General features: G+C 36.8%; 2 protein-coding genes across 3 annotated transcripts in view; one reads left to right on the top strand and one right to left on the bottom strand.

The window, feature by feature from the left end:
* The first annotated feature begins 341 nt into the window (after positions 1 to 341).
* SYCP3 (synaptonemal complex protein 3) lies at positions 342 to 15292 on the top strand. Its single transcript, XM_082068423.1, has 8 exons — positions 342 to 2345; positions 3420 to 3495; positions 4523 to 4557; positions 6909 to 7026; positions 7859 to 7958; positions 8790 to 8888; positions 11661 to 11765; positions 11910 to 15292. Exons 1-8 carry the CDS (start codon positions 2216 to 2218, stop codon positions 11961 to 11963), a joined length of 717 nt encoding a protein of 238 aa, XP_081924549.1. The 5' UTR covers positions 342 to 2215; the 3' UTR covers positions 11964 to 15292.
* CHPT1 (choline phosphotransferase 1) overlaps positions 11826 to 19954 on the bottom strand; it is a 22837-nt gene continuing 14708 nt past the window's right edge. Inside the window, exons 5-9 of one of the 2 annotated variants that reach the window (XM_082068401.1) lie at positions 18673 to 18804; positions 18131 to 18289; positions 15926 to 16051; positions 15310 to 15420; positions 11826 to 11989 (exon numbers count right to left, since the gene is read on the bottom strand). In XM_082068401.1, coding sequence (XP_081924527.1) covers positions 11945 to 11989; positions 15310 to 15420; positions 15926 to 16051; positions 18131 to 18289; positions 18673 to 18804 — 573 coding nt within the window. In that variant the 3' untranslated portion in view covers positions 11826 to 11944. The remainder of the gene's footprint in view (positions 11990 to 15309; positions 15421 to 15925; positions 16052 to 18130; positions 18290 to 18672; positions 18805 to 19954) is intronic. The other variant, XM_082068402.1, reaches the window with a different exon arrangement.

Here is a 19954-nt window from a genome sequence, read left to right as displayed (position 1 = left end):
AAGGGTGGTTGGGCGGGGAGTAAGGAACTGGGTTGGGACACCGCAGTGCCCCCACAGCCTTTGACACTCCAGTGGCTTCTCCCCAAAACCTGTTATCGCGGTGGGGAGGTGCAGGCTCAAGCCTCTCTGAGTGCTCTGAGGTGGAAGAAGGTGGGCCCCCACAGTGAAAAGCCCCACATAGGAGATTCGCACAAATATTGGTTTATTTCACATCTTTTTTTGGGCAGAGTGAAAATCAGGAGGTGAATTTCACTGAAAAATCCTTGTTAAATACACATTTGTGGACTGAAGATACTCGAACTGACTGAAGCAGGTAGCTCCACAGGAGGGGTGAAGGCTGGATGGTGGTGGGAGGTGGCAAGATTGTTTTGCAGGGGTGTCAAACTCATTTTAACTGGGGGGCCACCTCAGCTTCACGGTTGCCCTCAAAAGGGCCGCATGTAATTTTAGGACTGTATAAATGTAGGAGTAGTGGCTTCTGGTAGAAATCAGTTTGACAACCCTGGTCTAGAGGAACTGGGGAGTTCTGCTTTGTACACTGATTTTCAGTGCAAAGGAAGGTGCCTCTGTGTGAGAAAAATACATGTAAATATCTGTTCATGCTTCCAGTTTAAAGTTGAAGCGCTTTGTCTGGCAGCAGACAGATGCATGGCCACATGCCATACCAATACTGTCCTCCTTAAATCAGGTTTTCAACAACTACAGTAGCTGAAAAGCAGAATGAGTCTTGAAAACTTCCTCTCATCTGAGGACGATTTTAACGCAAGAGCTTTTGATTTTCCAATTAATAATTTAAAGGTGTAGTGTTTGGTTGGTTGTGGGGTTTTTTTGTTTGTTTGTTTGTTGAAAGTAACTTGTAAGCTGTAAAAATATACTATATATGCTACATATATACTAAACCATACTATGTAGAGAAGCATCAACCACAGGAAGAACTGGGTATTAAAAAGCAGTTAGTAGATCAGTGTGATCACATTGTATGTAGCCATGTAATATGTGGTTAATGAACATATTTTCATACCTACGGACAACTAATTCAAAAAAACAGAAATGGGAAACTGAGGTGTGTGAGGCAGCTGTTAATGCTGGGGGAACTTCTTAGTCCTGGAAATTCAAAAGATCTTTACTGGAGATCTCAGTTTCAGTGTGGGAGCTTAATTTTCAGGTCTATTTTTGTCTTTGCTTTGGAAAACTTACTGATACTGGTAACTGTGTTGAATTGTGTCTAGAATGAGAAGTTTATCCATTGCTGAGTCACATCTTGCTCAGTTTGGAAAATAAGGGTATTTACAGCTGATTTTTCTTTCTGTATTCTTTCCATCTTCCAAATAATCATGTTATTTTTCGAAGGATTTTTAAAAGTATATGTTGTGTGATGCTTTACTTGAAATGCTTCATACTTCTTGCCATCAGACAAAGAGAAGAAACATTTCAGGAAGGATTCAGTAGCTTGCTATTTCCCGTTGTATTTGTTTATTGTTTCTATTGTTGATAAAGCGCTAAGGAAAAATGATTTTGTCACTCATGTGTTTAATGATTACAACTATGCTCTTTCAAAGTAGATATTTTACTCCTTAAATATTTATAAAAATACACAGAATATATAAAAGTTAGTATTACTAAAGTAAATGAATATTGTTTTTTTTAGGAAAGCAGTGTATTTGTAAAAAATACAGAAACTGCATTAGTTGCATTACAGAATGCAGAGGCATAACAGCTAAAAATAAAGCTAATTCAGAAAGTGAAAGATTACCAGGATTTTTTAAAATGGTATATGTGTGTGTATATTTGTGTGTCTAGCATGGGATGGCTTGTAGAATTAGATTGTTCTTTATGGTTCATCTTCACCATATTTTGTAAAATAGAATACTGACATAGCTTTTTGGGAATGCAGTACCGGATATGACAAAATACATAAAAAACATTATGGAAGTTGAGCAGGCAGGCACCTTAAGAAAGTGCATAATTTACCCCTTGTTTTTCTGCAGAATCAAGTATGTTCCTACTAGCCCTCATAACGTTTTTACTCCGTTCTTCATCCTGTGGATTACCTCAAAACTGAAACAGTTTGACTACTTGAATATCCTTTCAGGGAGAGACTGTTACAAGGGTGTCCATAACAGGTCAATGTAAGCATGAAAACATATTTACCTTGAAGTATTGTGGGAAAAGTTATGTAACAAATACACCATTTCAGTAGGAAGAAAATCTTATTATGGCACCATCAGGAAGGAAGCATGGAGGAAAGGCTGGTAAAACAGCACAGGAAGATCAAGCCATTCCTGCCTATGACTTTCAGGAGGAAAGAAAACAGCTGAGTGGATCAGAGGAAGATATTAGAGAAGGTGCTTAAGTGTTTTTGGGTTTTTTTTGTTTGTTTTTTTTAAACATGAAGTTTGTAATATTTCTGACTATTAATAGAAATGAAGAGACTTTGGCTTCAACAAGTGTCTGAGCAAGCATGGTTCATAATGTTTGTGATGGCTTAACCTATCGTATAATTTGGATTGGTAAGAAAAGACAACACAATAGAGTAGATGCGTATTGTACACTATAATGTCTTAAAATTAGAGGTGGAGTCTTTAAAAGAGTAGGATTGTTTTTTTACACGATTTTTTTTAACCTTATTTAATGCCATATCCTTCTATCACTTGGCTGCATTTAACATTGTGAGATCAGGATAAAGCAGAACTCCTCTGCTTGCTTGTGTGGAGTGCTGAGTCAGGTAGGGTAGTTGCTGGCAGAGTTAAGAGTACTTCAGAAGAATCTGAACTGAAAAAAATAAGGAGGAAGAAGCTGAGGAAAAAAGAAAATAAGTCAACCAAGGGATTCTTGTTTAGTTTTGAGGGAATGTCATGAAAAAGTTGGTTTTGCCTAAAAATGTAGTTCTCATCATGTGATGGGTTTTGTAAAGTTTGATGTAACTCCATTTCTGGATTTTTGTCTTTCAGCTCCCTCCCCCGCTTTGTTAATAGAAAGGATTTTTTTTTTTAAGAATATAAAAAAATATTTATGATTTTAATTTTTTTAAACATCACAGTACACAATTTTAGTACTTATTTTACAGTAAAATGAAATTCTTACAGATTGGGCTTTCTCAGTATTTAGATTATTTTTACCTTTCTGATGGTTTTGAGTTGGGAGTAATTGCATAGTAGCGGACACATCTAGAACTGGTTGAGACTAGTCTAGAGGAACACCAGGCAGTGCCAGCTCAAATCCAGCATTGCAGAGTAATTCATCATCTGTCAACTCCAGATTCAAAGTTTTAGGAGCTGCATGTGTTACAGATGGGAAATGAGACCCATGAGACATGTTCAGAAAAGTGGCATTACAGAAAAGTTAATTATACTTTTAATAACTCAAATGACCCCCACAAAATATATTTTTTTGTAAATCTTTTTGAACCTTGTATTAAGGCGAAATACCAGTAGTGGACAAGCATGGAAAGAAAAGACCTTTGGCGACAACTCATGTGGTTCCAGATGATGTGGGGTAAGGTTATGATTTTTATTTTTTTTTTCCCAAAATAAGCAAGTCTGAAATAGATACTGAGTTCAGTTATTGATCATGCTTGTTTTGCTTGGGTTGGTTTTATGGGTTTTTTTGTTTGTTTTTTGGGTTTTTAGCATTTGATTCAAAAATCAGGTGACAGATAATACATTAGTTGCAGTAAAATTATTTTTTCTTTCAGAAGATGATTTAAATTTTATCCTAAATTTTTGATAATTTTATTCCTTTTTTTCCTTCTGATCATAGCTATTTGAAGATATTAACAGTACTTTAAATGATCCAACTACTGCATGAAAAAAATAAAATTTTTTACAAATAAATCTTATTAATTTCAGTATTTATGGGCAGTGTAATAAAAAAGTGTATATTGACAGTGTTTTAACAAGCTTATAGCTGTTGAAGAAACTGGGTTTTTATTTCTCTTTTTTTTTTTTTTTTTACTCTTTAGAAAAGAAAGTGATATCCTGTGGAGATGATATAAGACCAAGATAAACATTTTCTTTACTCACCAAGTCCCATTTTGGACTTGTCAGCTATTGTACCACTGCCTTACCCACTGATGTTATCATCTTAAAACTGTTGTAAAAACAACCCTGATATTATTTGTCTTGGATTTTACTTACTGTGCCAGTCATGCTGTATGCAATGGACTTGTTTTCACTTGATGTTCCAAATACCTTTTGTCTTTTCTTTTTGTATAGGAAATGATCAATTTTGTTTACTGTCCTCCTTCACTCGGGGGCCTTTAAATGCCTAATACTGCCTTTTTACTGGGGAGTAAGTGAATAGATTCTAGTAACTTTTTTTTTAAAAACAGCAAATTAGCCTAAAAAAGAGACCTCTCAAAGGAGGACAAAAGGATTGTAATTTTTTATCTTGTAGAAGAGTAGCAGCTCTCACTGCTTACCAGCAATAGACATGTGACTAAGATTAGTTTTAAGCAGACACAACAGGTCTTATTCTTAAGACAGAAAATGGGCAAATAAAATTTTTTCACGCTATTTTGTAGGGGTGAAGTACAGAATATGCTGGAAAGATTTGGAGGTAAGTACGTTTACATTCTAATAAATTAAAAAACAATTCATGTTTAAGTTGCAGAATTGGCAGTGATTCCTTACCATAAAATAATTTTCAAATAATTTCAAATAATTTACGTAAAATGACCAGTCTTCCGAGCATTCTTCAGCATTTCTGAAAAAAGCCAGTTTTCAGAAAAAAAAGTTATAATACATCTAAGTAGAGCAAAGAGAAAGAAGGGAATAACCACATTTAAAGTGAGATGGAAGTATTAGTGTAGCTAATTGAAAAGGAAAAAGAGAAAGAGGCATGAGTGCTTTTGATTATCAATTACAATTTTAAGATGAGGTATAAAAGGTAGTCATATTGTAGAGAAAAGGGACAATGAGTTAGCTGTTTTTCTCACTCCATTTTTTTGTTACAATGACAGAAGAAACTGGGGATTGCAAGACTTGAGTAAGAAATTAGGGGCATCTAAATGTTAATATGAGCAGCTAAATAGAACAAGTAGTTCTAATTCCAGACAAGGTATTTTGGAAGTAGATTGTAGTTAGAATACAGAATGACCTAGGAGGTAGTATGTACTCCACACCTTCAGAAATCTAGAGAACTAGAAAAGATAATTTCAACAATCAGGAAGGAGAGTACCAGTTTCTAGAAGAGCAAAAGAATGAGGGTAAGTAAGGCCAGTCATCTAGTGATGACAGATTTATGCATGTCACCTACTTGGATTTAGTTCAGTCATCAACAGACCCTCAGATGACTCGACTTATAAATTTCCCGCTAAACTCCAGGTAGCTGACAGCTTAGAGAAAAAACACATTTCACTTGTAAAGAATTTATAATAGACATCACAGTGCAAAAAAGCATCAAAAAGCCGTGAAAGGAAGGGAAACAATCTTACTGCCAGTATTACACACTCAATAGGTGGTTAATACTTTCATTGTGTGTATAAGAAAATGCTGCACACAGTTATTACTTGCTTGTAAATCTTAACGTGGAAGAGGAGTTGAAGGAATTCCCTAATTCACGAATTAAGACTTTTTGCTGTTAAGGTATGTATTGGAATGCTGTTGTAGATCTAGCAGTCTAGACAGGAGGAGGATTTTGGCATTAAAAAGCTAGGATTGCTTGTGATTGAAGACTCAAAAATAGGACAGAAGGAAGGAAAAGGAATGGATCAGAGAGAGGATGCTGTCTGCTCAAAAATGATAGGTTGGGCATTAGCAGGGGCAGATGCTTCAGCAAATTAGAGAGGTTTGACAGATGTTTGCTGAAATCTACCGTGAGAAGGAAAATAAATTACTGTATTAACCTTAAGCTGTGACTTGTTTGTTAAACTCTAAATGTAAATTAAAGTGAAACAAACATACTAACTTACATTAACTTGAATACTTCTTAAAAACTTAAAAAGTACTAAGTTTCTCTGAAGTATGAAAAATAGTTTGTCATCCATTCAATATGTTCTTAGTGATAGTAATCACATACTACTTTTAATTTATTTCTCAAATCTAATTAATTTGAATATTACTCTGAAATGTGTGTTTTTTCTAGAAAAATAAAAGTGTCAGCATAACTAAATTCCTTGAAGGTCTGCAAACTCTGAGCTGGCACTGCAGTCATGCAGCTAATGAGGATTTGACTTAAATATTATTAGATACTAGAGAAAAGAGGGAGCTGTCTGTGCTCAGTCAGGTTTGTGCAAGGTAGCTCGCTCTGCCTTTGAATGGAGAATTTCCAGACGGTGAGATGTACAAATACAGTGTTTGAAGATACACAGTGTGAACTGATTGGATAGTGCTTCTAGCACTTCAAGCACGTATGTGTGGTCATTGTATGGATGACATGTTAGACGTGCATGCTGGACCATAATAATCAGTAGGGGAACACTTGACAGCAGCGTGTAAGGAGACAATTTATATGTGGCAGCACTGCAGCCACCCTGGGTTCAAACTGCTGCACAGTTTCAGTTCACCGTGTGTGTCTATTGGGAGCCAGTCTGACACCACCCTGCGCAGTGTGAAAGGAGCTCAAGCTGAGTCATGTCACGATAGGTCCTGTTTGGTCTGGCCCCTGAGAGAGATGGGACTCGAAGCAGATGCTGGAGGAGTTGGTGGGGCTGGGCAGTGAGTAGTTGTGATTCCAGCAGCCAGGTGTCGGTGAGGGTGTATGGGGGGTTTAGGGAAACAGCACTCACACCGCTGCCAACAGCAGGTTGAGGGACACTCTAAACACAGCAGCCAGGAGCCCAGATGACATCAGCTTCTCTCCATTAGAACATGCCTCACTTGCTTCTCCAAAGCGTTAACTCATCAGCATTTTTAATAAAAGGCACAATGTATCTTGGTATGCTTAATTTCTAAATATTTTTTTTTTAGCTGACATTAACAAGGCTCTCTTAGCTAAGAGGAAAAGATTAGAAATGTATACAAAAGCTTCACTCAAAACCAGTAACCAGAAGATTGAACATGTTTGGAAAACACAGCAAGAGCAAAGGTAACGTTTACCCTTGTTTTTCAAACCTGTGCAATCAAATTCCTTTTTGTGTCACAGCATGGATAGTTGGTCCATCTTCTTGCAGTTAAATAGCAAGTTAGTGTATCTACTAGTTAAATATGTGCTCAGGTCCTCTTGTTTCTGCTGCCTCCAATTGTGTCCACTTGGTTAAATTGACAGTAATAGTTTAGCCTAGTACTTTCCCTTTCAATTTGAGAAGCTTAAAATTTGGAATTTTGCGAGAAAAGTACCTTAAAGAGCTGGTTTGACTTTTATCTTTATTTTTGTCTTTTAAACTCCTCTTGCCTCTTAAGGCATATTTAATTACTACAACTGATACTACAGGTAAAGCAAACCGAAAAATGAGACATCTGAAAACTGAATGTCAGCAATACTTGTAACTGTCTTGGTGTTATATATATATGTATATATGTATATTTGAAACTTGCATTGACAAAATTTAAGTTTACATAGAGCAACTAGAGCATAATGAACTAACAAATGCACTAATCAATTTTCATTATAAACCCCTTGTGTTAAGGCCAAGATCTGTAGTTGGCTTAGAAAAACAGTGAATCTCAGAAAATCTGGCACTGTATTTTTCTTTTACCCTGAGTTAAAAATCCACATTCACTCTGTAAGTATGCATGTGTATGTATGTGTGTCCAGTTTTTCAAAATATACAGTATTCATTTATGGCCAGATGTCAAAATAACCTGGTTTTTAATCTATGCCAGCTCCTTTTAGTCTGCCCCATGTGCGTGTTGAACCTTAACTTTCCCTGGAATTCTTCATAGCATTTGTCATACTTACAGCTAGTGTCTATTTATAGGCAGAAGCTTAATCACGAGTTCTCCCAGCAGTTCCTGACTTTATTTCAGCAATGGGATGTAGATGTGCAGAAAGCAGAGGAGCAGGAAGAAAAACTAGCGGTGGGTTTCCAGCATGGCATGTGTTTCACCGTATTTTCAGTGAGGAAATATTGATGTTCAGACACTCAAGAAATGTAAAACCACTTTATGGAGTTTAAACAAATATGTTATTGTTTGCCTCGATTTTAAAATTTCCTTCAAGTTTGGTGGCTCTCAAACTGTAAATGTTTAAGTTTTAGGATATATTTTAAAGTGAAGAGAGGTGCATTTGTAAGCTTTAGTGCAAGTTTATAAATGGCAATAAGTGATGCCCTAGGCCAGTTTGAGAAAAGCCGAGACCATTTAAGGAGAAGAAAGGTGTGCTATGCATCTATAGTATTTGGGTTCAGAGAACAAAGGAGTAAGAGAGTAGTTGTATTTTAGCATGCATTGCTTAAAAATATGCTTGCATATAATATATGTATGAGAATTTGATAAGGGGATAGGAGGATAGGGGATAGGAAAGGGGATAGGAGCTATACAATGGAATGTAATCCCATGATGATGCTGTATTTGTATTCCCGACACATTTGCAAGTTTTGCTTTTCCCCAGGCAGCGCATTTCCCTGGCATACCCTTGAGAACTGCGTTGACAAGCAATCCTCATAGGATCTCATAGGGACAATTCAGATGGGAAGGCACTTCAGGAGGTGACTCAGGGCTTAATCCAGTCTTCAGTCATTCTTTCATTAATAAGAACAAGGATAACTCTCCAGGCAGAGATCTACATTACATAACCCAGATTTCCAGTGAAGGCAGAATTTCTGATTTTAATAAATTACAGTAGTGTTACTGTCCAAGGGCTTTTGGTTAACTAATGCGATTTTTTTTTCTCTTTTGCTTCTGCTTCAGAATATGTTTCGTCAGCAACAAAAAGTTTTTCAACAGGCAAGAATAGTTCAAAGTCAGAGACTGAAAACCATTAAGCAACTCTATGAGCAATTCTTAAAGGTACAGTAAATTTTCTTCTTAGAAGGTAGCTGATGTGTATCTCATCCCTTAAGAAAGCTGTATTAATACAACCTTTACAAAATACAGAGATTTAAGGATAACAGCCTTGCATGAATGTTAGTATCTTTCCCTTACTTGTTAAGAACATGGCTTGTTCTCACTATACGTGCATACACGTTGCATCTGTTTAATAAACAATTTAGTTAAATGTGTTCTCCCAGGGATCTGACTGGCTTGCCTGTTTCAAATATTTAACCACAACCCACAAAGTTTCTATACAGAACAGAGTTTTGTACTAGTTTAGGGGTTACGTAGGTCAGTTAAATCATCAGGATTTTTTCTTAATTCTTCCCTTAGATTTTTGGTATGTATTTTAAAAAGTGAAACTTCAAGATATATTAAAAGTACATCTTAGTCTGCAATTTACTGGCTTTTATTATTTCTGGCAGATGCATCCCCCATAATGAGAACGGTACAATTTTTTCTTTCCTGTCGTTAACCTTTCTAGCTATTGCTATTTCATGTAAGGAAAGTGACCCTTAAAAGAAAATCAACTGTAATTCCCTTAAAATTGCCCAGGTAGAACTCTCTTCATCTCTTCCTAAGCAACATTCATTACAAAGTGTTTTCCTTTCTTTAACCTGGTATTCAAGGTGAAATGTCAACAGAAAGAATCAGGTGGAAGTAATGACTGATGCTGGAAACAGGCCCAGCTGGATGGTTATGTGATCAGTCCCCTTTATCTTTCCAGTTGCTTTATGCATAATTTTTGTATTTGTTGGCAGTCCTTACAAACACTATTTTTTTGACAATGCTTACGGAGCATATTGTATTTTAAACACAATACATACAGATCAGCCATGGTAGGTTTGGGTTTTCTTGTGTGTATGGTTTTGTTGTTGCTGTTGTTTTTTGTTTGGTTGGTGGGGGTTTTGTTGTTGCTTCTTTATTTTGTGTGTTTTGGTTTTTTTTTTACAAAGTAGCTAACATAATAGCAAACAAAAAATGATCATGAGTACAACTACTCAAAAATTTGACTTTTCAGTTAAAAAAGTTTTTCCCTGTCATTTTATACTAAGAACAAAATACTGGATTCCCAGAATTTCCTTCCCCACTAATTTTCTAAGTAAGGTATTAGTAAATAAACTGAGAAAAATGAAAGTACCCTAAACAATTGGTTTTCTAAGGAATGTAGAGGTACAGTACCATAGATTCACTGAAGGGCAGAGATTGGAAGGGGCCTCTAGAGGTCATCTGGTGGTACAGCAGGTCTACCTAGAGTCAGATGCGCAGGACTTCTGCCCATGTGGTTTTTGAGTATTTCTAAGGATGGAGATTCCACAACCTCCCCGGGCAACCTGTTCAGTGCTTGCTCACAGTAAAAAGATGTTTCCTGATGTTCAGAAGGATCTTCTTGTGTTTTCAGTTTATGCCCATTGGTCCTGTTACAAGGCCCCTCTGAGAAGAGCCTGGCCCAATCTTCTTTGCATCCCCCTTCAGGTTATTTATGCATAGATAAGATTGTGTGTAAGTAAGATCCCCCTGAGCCTTCTCTTCTCCAGGCTGAACAGTTCCAGTGGTCTCAGCCTTTCCTCCTAAGAGAAATGCTCCTGTCCTTTCATTATCTATCTCCATGGCCCTTTGTTTGGCTTTCTCCAGTATGTCAGTGTCTCTGTTGTACTGAGCAGTCTGGAACTGGACCAAGCCCTCCAGGTGCTCACCAGTGTTGAGAAGAGGGGAAGGATCACCTCCCTCAACCTGCTGGAAAAACTTCTAATGCAGCGTAGGAGACCATCAGCTTTCTTTCCTTCAAGGGCACACTGCTGACTCACGGTCAACTTGGTGTCCACCAGGACCCCAGGTCCTTTGCTATCAAGCTGCTTTTCCAGCAGGCTGGCCTCCAGCATGTACTGGTGCACGGAGCAGATTCAAGTCCCTCAGTTTCTGACAAATTCTAATTTCTGTTCAAGTCATTTTCTGACTGATCCCTTTTTGAAATTTCAGTTAGTTATGATATATTTGGATTTTTTTCAAGTCTGGTAGCTTCAAAAATTAAATCTGAAATAGAGTGATTCTTAGTTTAAGATTATAGTAAAAATTTACAGAGGATGTTACAGAAGCATAAATAAATAACTGTTCCAAAATGTCAATAATGTCTTCATCAAAAACGAAAAACCTGAACAGTGGGGTGAACTATTACTTTGATTTTTCTCCTCAAAGAAGATCAAAAGGGAGAAACCAAGCCTCAAATAAGCTTAACTAAATACAAGTTAATGAAAACACAACTACACGCATATATAGAGTTAGGGATCATTGTATGTACAAAGGGAATACAGCTAGTGCCTTCGCCCGGCTTATTTGGGAAAGAAGTATGCAAAGAGGAAGAAATTCAATGTTTTTTTATAGTCCTTACCTCAAGTCTCCAAGGTTGTCATAATATTAGACTGTACCCCTATCATTCATGACAGATGTCTGTTTAATCTTGTAGAACTCTTATCTTTACTGAAATGCAGGATAACTAGCTGAGACTTCACAGATGCTGACTGGAGGGGACTTTCCTTCACAGGGCTTATACTGTTTAAACAGAAATGTAGACTGGAGTACAAAGTCCTAAAAAAATTTGTCTTTCAGGTTTGTGACAAAACAAATACATTATCAGTGACCACAACTGCTGTAAAATTAAATTGTAGTCTGAGTAATGGTTGGTTGGTTTGTTTTAAATTAACCCTTTGACATTGAACAGTTCTGAATTAAGATTATTATTAACTTCAGAGCATGGAGGAGTTGGAGAAGAGCAACGAGAATCTTCTAGCTGGTGCACAAAATGAACTGCGCAAAGAAATGGCTATGTTGCAAAAGAAGATTATGATGGACACTGTAAGTATCAGATCTATGAAGAAGTCAGTTAAATGCAAAAATGGAACATTCTATTAAAAAGTCGTTTGACATTCATTTAATTAGCTCAAAGGGATCATATTGATATGACATTTGTTCAGTATTTATCTCCTTTTCTTGTAACAGCAACAGCAGGAGATGGCAACTGTTCGCAAGTCTCTTCAGTCCATGTTATTCTGATGGCTCAATGGAGAAACAACTTGTACCTAAGTAACATGATACAAGTATAGGCATTAGCCATACAGAAGTATGTTAAGATTTACATGTTTTACAGTTTCTATTAAACGCTTTCATAGATTGTTCTAATCTTGTGTCTGATAATGTTGTAAGAGTGTATATTAGTAGGTTTATTACTTTGGCAGGGTATGGACCCCAAACCATTTACTGTCTGTCCAATTAATCTTTACTTAATACTCACTTTCAATAGCATTGGACTGTTTAAATTGTTTCACTTTTTATAATGCCAAATTGTAACAATGGGCAGGATTAATGAAAAATGCATTACCCAGATTGTACATAATAACTTTAGGCCTTTAGGCACATTGTACAAATAGAAGCATTTTTCGCAAGATGCAGAATTTAAGATTTTCATAGTTTGAATATTTAGTCTGCTGGCATATCAGCAGTTATAAACGCTCACAGAGTATTACATAGCTCATGTAACATTGTTTAATGATGTGTATTATGGTAAAATTAAGAAAATTTTGTTAATTTTTTTGTTAGGTTAGGTATTGTAATATCTTTGTACTAGTAAAAGAGTTATGAAGTTCTGTAATTTGTCTAAAAAGCAGGTTTCTTTAGTTGAATGATGACCTGACTATCACAGCCTTATAAGACATCTGCTCAAGTAAGCATCATTAAAACATTAGCATTTTGGGGTATATAGTTCTTGTAGAACCACTGCTAGAAGTAATCTAGCTCTTTTATTTAGTACAAGCTGTAATAAGCTGTTGAGATGGAATATTAACTTTTTTGCAGTTCCAAATGACAAGCAATTTAGGGAAGCCTAAGTTTTAAGGATAAAGCATTTATCTTTCGTGTATCTCAATAGAGTACATCAGTATAAATTAAACAATCATCTTAGCTTGCATGCAGTTTTACAGAAAACCATTACACCTCAATACCCACTTTTACAAATTAGGTAGCTCCTAATATATTTAATGCTTAGATTTAATACAACAGTATATACAACACAAACCAACCACATACCCACACACGCAACTGTGATGTTTTCATAATGATGTATTTCAAAACCAGTCCATACAGACTCTTCTCAGCTTACTAGCATTTTTAGTTCAGAATCAAATCACTTGATGGTTCTCTGGTTCTGGGGGCCAGATGAGTGACAGCTAACTTACAGAAACTTCACTACTGGGTTGCAACTGAAGTTGAACAAACTCTTTTTGTTCTCTGTCTGCTATGACTCAGGGAAGGAGCAAACACAGAAGTTATGTTGCTAGAATGATGTGTGAGGCCATGCAGGCCTCTCGTGGGTAACAGATAACTACACTAATTTGTAATTGTGCTGCTGAGTCTCAGCCCTCTAAGGACAATTAGCTAATGCTATGAAATACAGTTAAGTTTTTGCTTTCTAACTTCAATACTAGCTTAGTATTGCCTCATGTTTCTTGTTTTCTTAACAATTTCTGCACTAGTTTCTGTCATCTACGTACCTCAGTCATGTCTTTAAAACTACTTAAACCTACTACATGACATATTTTTGAGCATTCTGGAGAACCAAACCTTCTCAGTCTAAAAGAAAGTTGCCTATGTCTTTTCATCAGGTGGGTAATTTGTTAACAGTATTCAGGCAAGCTGAAATGGTGTTTACCATCTTCTGTTTGCCCAGGGTTCAGGCTAAGTTCACATGTAGATGCTGTGTTTTTCCCAGCCTCAAAAAAGAATAGTAAGATTCCTTTCAAATTGGTATTAGTCACTTGGAGTGCTAGTTCTTTGGCAGTAACTGTTACAGTTATCCCTCAAGTGTTTCAGTGCATCCTTCTTAGGTAGGAGTGTGATAAATGATATTGTATTCCCTCCAAATTTAGCAGACAATACACCACTTTTAAAGTTCTTTGAACACCTCAGTAAGTCTTTTTGAATTAACATGCAGCTAGGAAGCTGCAGTGGCAATATTTTTGTAAACAAACCATAGCATTCTTTATTGTACAGTTCAGGAAGGACTTCATAAACTCACAGCTTGGCTACATATCAGCAACTGAAAGTGATAACGGAAACTTACATTCAACAGCTTTTTACAAAAATAATATTCAAATAGTACCTCTTTAAAGGAGCTTAAGCTTATAGAGTTTGTGTGCAAGTCATAATTTGCTCATACAAATAATAAGCTACTTTCACTCAGCTTTTCTCTAATGACAACAGCCCCTCAGCTGAGCACATTATGTTAGCCAGGGGGTCTGTTCTTAAAGAGAGAGAAAAGCTGATAGTGGGCCTGATATTCTGTTTTAGAGAATTTTACTATACATGATGGTTTAGGTCCATGGAGTTTTGTTTGGATAAAGTACAGTGATAGCTATGAGACAAATGAAATTATAAAGTATATGAACACAGTGATAGCAAACATGACTTCAGAGGGAATTACATATGGGTGCGCTGCATTGTCACAGTCAAACAGTCACAGTCATTTAAGTTTATCAATTAACTTTGTCATTCCCTTGTGTAGTTTCACAGATACAAGTTAGGGGAAGTAAAGTTAGTGTCCTCAAAGTACACAACTACCTATAGCCTAGCTAATGATGGAATACGATGAGGCAAACCTTATTATGACCACAAAAGCAGAAACTGGCCTTGAAAGAAAATACAAGCTACAATTGTATTTCGTAACAGTAAGTTATATACTTAGAGAATGCATGAATCCTAAAGGCACTCATAACAGTATTTTGAAATAGAAGAAAAATTTCCTGAGCTGTACCTCCTTCATCCTACTGTTCCAGTAGCTTTTTCTTTAGAAATACTAGAACAGAGATTAACAAGTAGTTTTACCTCATGGATGCCTCATTTTACCAGTCTTACTAATGCAGTACTGTATTCACTGATATCTCTGACTACCACTTCACAGCAGTTCCAAGAAGACTTCAGAAACTAACACTAGAAGATTAGTCACTTGGTCTAGGGAAAAGTAAAACTCCTCTTCAAATTCTGGTTGGTAGCACCTTGGTTTGCAGTCTATTATACATTCACCAGACCAGAAGTACAGAATGATGGTTACCTAATAGGAAATGGCAGCAATTTCAATGTGGAATTTATGGTATGAAATAACAGCTGCAATGTCTAAAACACCAGAGGAAATAAATCCTGGTGCAAAAGTACTGATCACACTTGAATCTGCAGGACTTTGTATTTAGTAATTCTAACATATGGTTATGTCTGGGACAGAGTGACCTTTCTCATAAAACTGTTTTCTTGAAAAGCTTAATCTGTCTTCCCCAGCTGCTTCATTCAACATTCCCCTAACTGCTTCTTCTCTTGTCCTTGACCTATTTAATCAGTCATTATGGTTTTGAACCTGTTCAGGAGCTTGATGAGATGAAATTCTGAAGACATGTATATGAAGATGAGCAGCAATCTGTAGGCATACACCAGTGGCATATCTCAGCATATCAAACAAGGATATGAACTTCAAAAGAACAAAACAAAGCAGGTTAAAAAAAAAAAAATAAACTTGTTCCTACTATAAATTCAGCTATAATTTAATCAGAATCTATCCAAGTGACAAGTTTAACAAGCATTTTAACTTATAGATATACGGTGGTCTAGTTTAGAATTAAAAAAAAAAAAGAAACCCCAATGTACCACACCCAAAAAAACAAACAGCACTAAACACTTACAAAGTCTGATAAAAAAAAGTTAGTCTGCAGTTCACAGAATAACTTTAAACAAACCACCTGGACTAAAACATAATTACAAGAGAGATCTGTAAATTTACTTTCACATCTCTGTTCCAAGGAAAGAAAGCCAGTCAGCTCCCAAAAATACATGTTTACATGGTGTCCTGGCACTGCCTCTGCAGTGACAGCTGAAATCTGAGCAAGTCAGAAATGGCAGAGCAGAGTGACAGGGACAGTTCTCAATCCATTCCTTTTAGTATGCTCCAAAGGAAAAGTATAAAATGAAATGCTTACCAGTGCTATCCATAGAACAATATATTCATCAATGCAACTGTTGAAGTACTGGTCCAAAAACAGAAGTCCTGGTCCAATAAATGCAGTGTCCTGAAGACAGATTTCACTTTTCGTCATGTGAGCCACCTATGTGAAAAGAAAAAAAGAGAAGGAAAAATGACACACAAAAATGCATCACTGCAAGATGCTGTCCTTGCCCAGCCACAGCCTGCTGGCCACGGTTCCAGGGCAGCAGGCAGGCCAAGGGCTTCACGAATGCTTCAGGGCCTGCTGCTCCCTGAAAGTTTTCTTCCCAAGGACCAAGTAACCTCTTCCCAGGTTATTCAATCAATACAGAGCACTTTAATCAGTGATAAATGCTATTTGATTTATCAGTTGGTGTTTGTTCATTTTATTTATATAAGAAATGTGTATGTCCTTCAATGTTCGTTTCTAAGTTCCAACTATACCAGTGCATTTTACCTACTTGTAGGGGTTCCCCACTCTTATTTTGTCTGTGCTGTATTTGAAAGATAAGACTATACAAGTGTATTACTGAAAATGAATACTATTCATTTGAAATGTTGTTCTCAATTCTAACTTGAAAATTTTGGCTTAACTTAGCTAAAAGCTAACTAGAAACCAGACTTTTGCTTAGGTGACAAGACTTGTTTTCACTGTTTAGCAGAGAGAGCAATATATGCACAGAAGCACTTTACAGAATGATGAAGAGATTACTGAGGGTGAAGGGAGGGAATCCATTGTCCACACACACCTTGATCCTTCCATATTTAGCACTCTTAGAGACAACTTGAGTTCACCTTTAACTGAGAGCCAGAAGAAGGGTTTTTTTGTAAGAAGTTGGAGACCTTATAGAGGACATATGAAGAATCCATACCAGGAAGCTCAAAAATGGCAGAAGGAAAGTAGCCTAGGTGCCAAGTTTGCTGTAAGAACTCACCCATTCTTTCCTTGACACTTGTCAAGTATTATTAAGGTATTGAGAGGTTCCTATAAACAAATTGGTCTCTTGGCATAATATACATCAGGTTCAACTCTACACTGGACAGCAAAATTCACACAAAAGCCTGTGAGTGTCATAACCTAACAAACCACAGCAGCTTACATCCAGAGGAGAGACGACAGAGGCTTCCACTCCTAACCAGCAGAGGATGCATCTCTGCTGCTAAAGGAGGGATTCCTGGCTCACATCTGGCATGACGTACAAGAGCTACACAGAATTAGTGCCCATGGAGCAGTTCTGGTACATCCACACAAACTGCACAGACCTCAGCTCATCTCTCTGCTGGGCCTCCCACCTGGTCATGCCTCAAGTTTTTACTGCACTTTGCTCACTCTGGGGTGCCTGAAGGACAAGGCCTCCTGAAATAGGATCAGAAAACTGTGAGAGCTAAGCCCACAAAATCCTTTCCTGCTACCTTTACAGATTTGCCTCTGGAGCAGACTATCCTCAAACCTACACATAAAGCGTCAAGGGAAGCCTGGGATGCTCAGAAGTGTCCATGAATGAGCTGAGGTACATGCAGTGATGACTGGTGGCTACCAGGACCCTGGGGTCCTCTGAATGACCAAGGCAGCCAAGGTGTTTGACAGAAGAGATGAACTGCTTCAAGTTCCATCTTAAGGCTCATTCTTACCAGCATTCTGTCTCTCAAATCAAGCTAGTAACATGTTTAGCAAGCAAGTCTGTAGAATACCTGTTTTCTAGTGTTTGAAAAATGTCATGCTGGGGATAAATTAAAAGAAAGCAGCTGGCTAGATTACTGTTGCTAGCAAATACATAGTAAGGCAGATCTCATTTTTTTTAATCCACTGATGAGGTTTTTATATTACAAAAGAGATAAACATGTAAAAGTTTCTCTCTTCAATGATTAAAGTAAATTCCTTTTTCAGATAATTAAATCATAAGTCACAGTACTCTTAGTAAGGCTTGAGGGACCACAGTTATGTTACAGACAGTATATCCCTAGGAGTAAGTTAAAGCTGAAAGTTCTAACCAATGCATTCAACAATAAGTATGTGTTTGCATCAGTGTCATATATAATGTCTCTGTAGGAGCCTGAGTCTAGTTCAGTGTCTTGGTCCTAATGAAACTGGTAATAGGCAGAGCAGAATGGGAAAACTTGCGGTGCACTGATCCAGGAAGCTTTAAGCTGAGAATTGGTTTATTTTTAGGAGGTTTAGGACTGAAATAAGATTCCTTACCACCAACTTCTGTGAGATTTTAGCATTCACAAATCCAAATGTCAAGACATACAGGCAAGAATGTTTTTCAAACAGCTGAGTTGTAGACTTTTTATAGATCATAACGGCCAGCGTGATAAGTAGTCCAATGTGCAGGCCTGGTGAAAGAACACTTGTTCCCTGAAATACAAACGGACAGAAAGTTTATTTTAGGCTTCAGTCACACAGTAAGGTCCAGATATGTATTGCAAATCCCATTAAACAAAACCAGAGTTGTAAAATCTCCGGGGCAGTCAGTTAGCACTATGCCAATGCTATTAGTATCCTTTGCAATGACTGCTAATCACTTTTGTAAGAAAACACATTGCTGGTTCCTGTGACAGAAGAAATCCAGTAACAGGTAGGGAGAAGGCAGATAATGAAGTCTTTGCTTTAGCCATCCAACACTCATATACTTGTCTGCTTAAATGCTTAAACAGATAAAACCTTTATAATAATCTGCAGTGCAATAAATTATGGGCATAAATTACTCAAAGCTCATTCTGATCTTTAAAGCAACTTACTGCTATTGTAGATCCATTCTTTCCAACCCCTCCACCAAAGATGACACGGAAGTAATTGAAACAAGAAAGTGCTGTTCCACATAGTATGCCAAGAACTGCAAGGAACTTCAGCTCTAAGCCGACAAAAGGGACCTTAGCAGGAAAAACAAGAGAAAGGTATTAAAAGGATAACACACTTTTTAGCAGGTATCAATAGCTTTTTTTAATCACTCTTTAAACAATTTTATTTGAGCTCTGGATTTCTTGGGAATGAGTTCAGGAGGAGAGTGTGTGAAATTTATTGCCTTATTTGGGAGATGACCAATTTCTTTTGTAATGTTTAAACTCAACTTTTGAGTACTTAAGTTCTGGTCTTGAAATTCAGGTAGATCTTCCTGTGTTTGTCCTTACCATATTCTTCAAATATTTTTACTACATAAGCAAAAATGTGACACAGAATACTGCACCACCAATGCATGGGAGGGGGAAGCAGGATAGTTCCTTCTATTTTGCTGGGTAACACAATATCGAACCACAGGAAACGCAAACACCATCTGCCTGCTTTGTGTTTTGGTACATACTGTTTGTATGCTGTATCTTTGCATTCAGAATAGTCTCCAGATACAAATTTTAATTAAACAGTTACCTTTCAGAATCAACTGCAGTTTCAAGGAAACTTCCAAAGGCAGCAAGGGATTTAAAAACAAACAAACAAACAGAAATAGTAATAAATTGAAACCATTGATTATATGTTTGACTGTAGATTGTTTTGAGATACAGCATAAGTACCACAGATTTTAATATTGAAGAAAAAAAAAAATCAATCATAATTTAAGCCTAATGTGCCTGCTTTATTTTCCAACATGAAAATAAGCTGTTTGAATATGGAACAGAAGCACCTTGCAGGATGGGGAAACAAAGTTTAGCTAAATATTTCTTAATTGCTGAGTAAACTCGTGAATCAATATGAATTCCTCAGTGGTTTATGTTTACATTTGCATTGGTTACCAATAGCGTGGAATGGTCTCAGCTCTTTTGTGAGCTATATCCAGAAATGTATAGTTCTGCTTGTATAAAGACCCTAGAAAGGATGAAGACATTAGTCTAATATACTTTTGATGCCATCCACTAAAGCACCTCTTTAAAGATCAGAATAAAAGACAGTGGTAGGGAAATGCTTTCGGACAAAAAATAATTATTTAAATATAGATATTTACATTTGTGTCGGACCTGACATAAATGTTAAAAGTCAGCACATGTGTATCAGAACATAAATATGGATTACGTAACCACAAATCCCCTA

Source organism: Streptopelia decaocto (genome assembly GCF_964273445.1).
Source record: "Streptopelia decaocto genome assembly, chromosome: 1".
Classification (NCBI taxonomy): Eukaryota; Metazoa; Chordata; class Aves; order Columbiformes; family Columbidae; genus Streptopelia; species Streptopelia decaocto.
This window is presented reverse-complemented; position numbering and strand designations above follow the sequence as displayed.

What these genes read in the sequence shown, in the direction of transcription:
- SYCP3 (XM_082068423.1), top strand. Translation starts at nt 2,216, where the DNA reads ATGGCACCATCAGGAAGGAAGCATGGAGGAAAGGCTGGTAAAACAGCA. An exon ending in GTGGTTCCAGATGATGTGGG is followed by an intron (nt 3,496 to 4,522) that starts GTAAGGTTATGA and finishes GCTATTTTGTAG; the next exon opens with GGGTGAAGTACAGAATATGC. An exon ending in TATGCTGGAAAGATTTGGAG is followed by an intron (nt 4,558 to 6,908) that starts GTAAGTACGTTT and finishes TTTTTTTTTTAG; the next exon opens with CTGACATTAACAAGGCTCTC.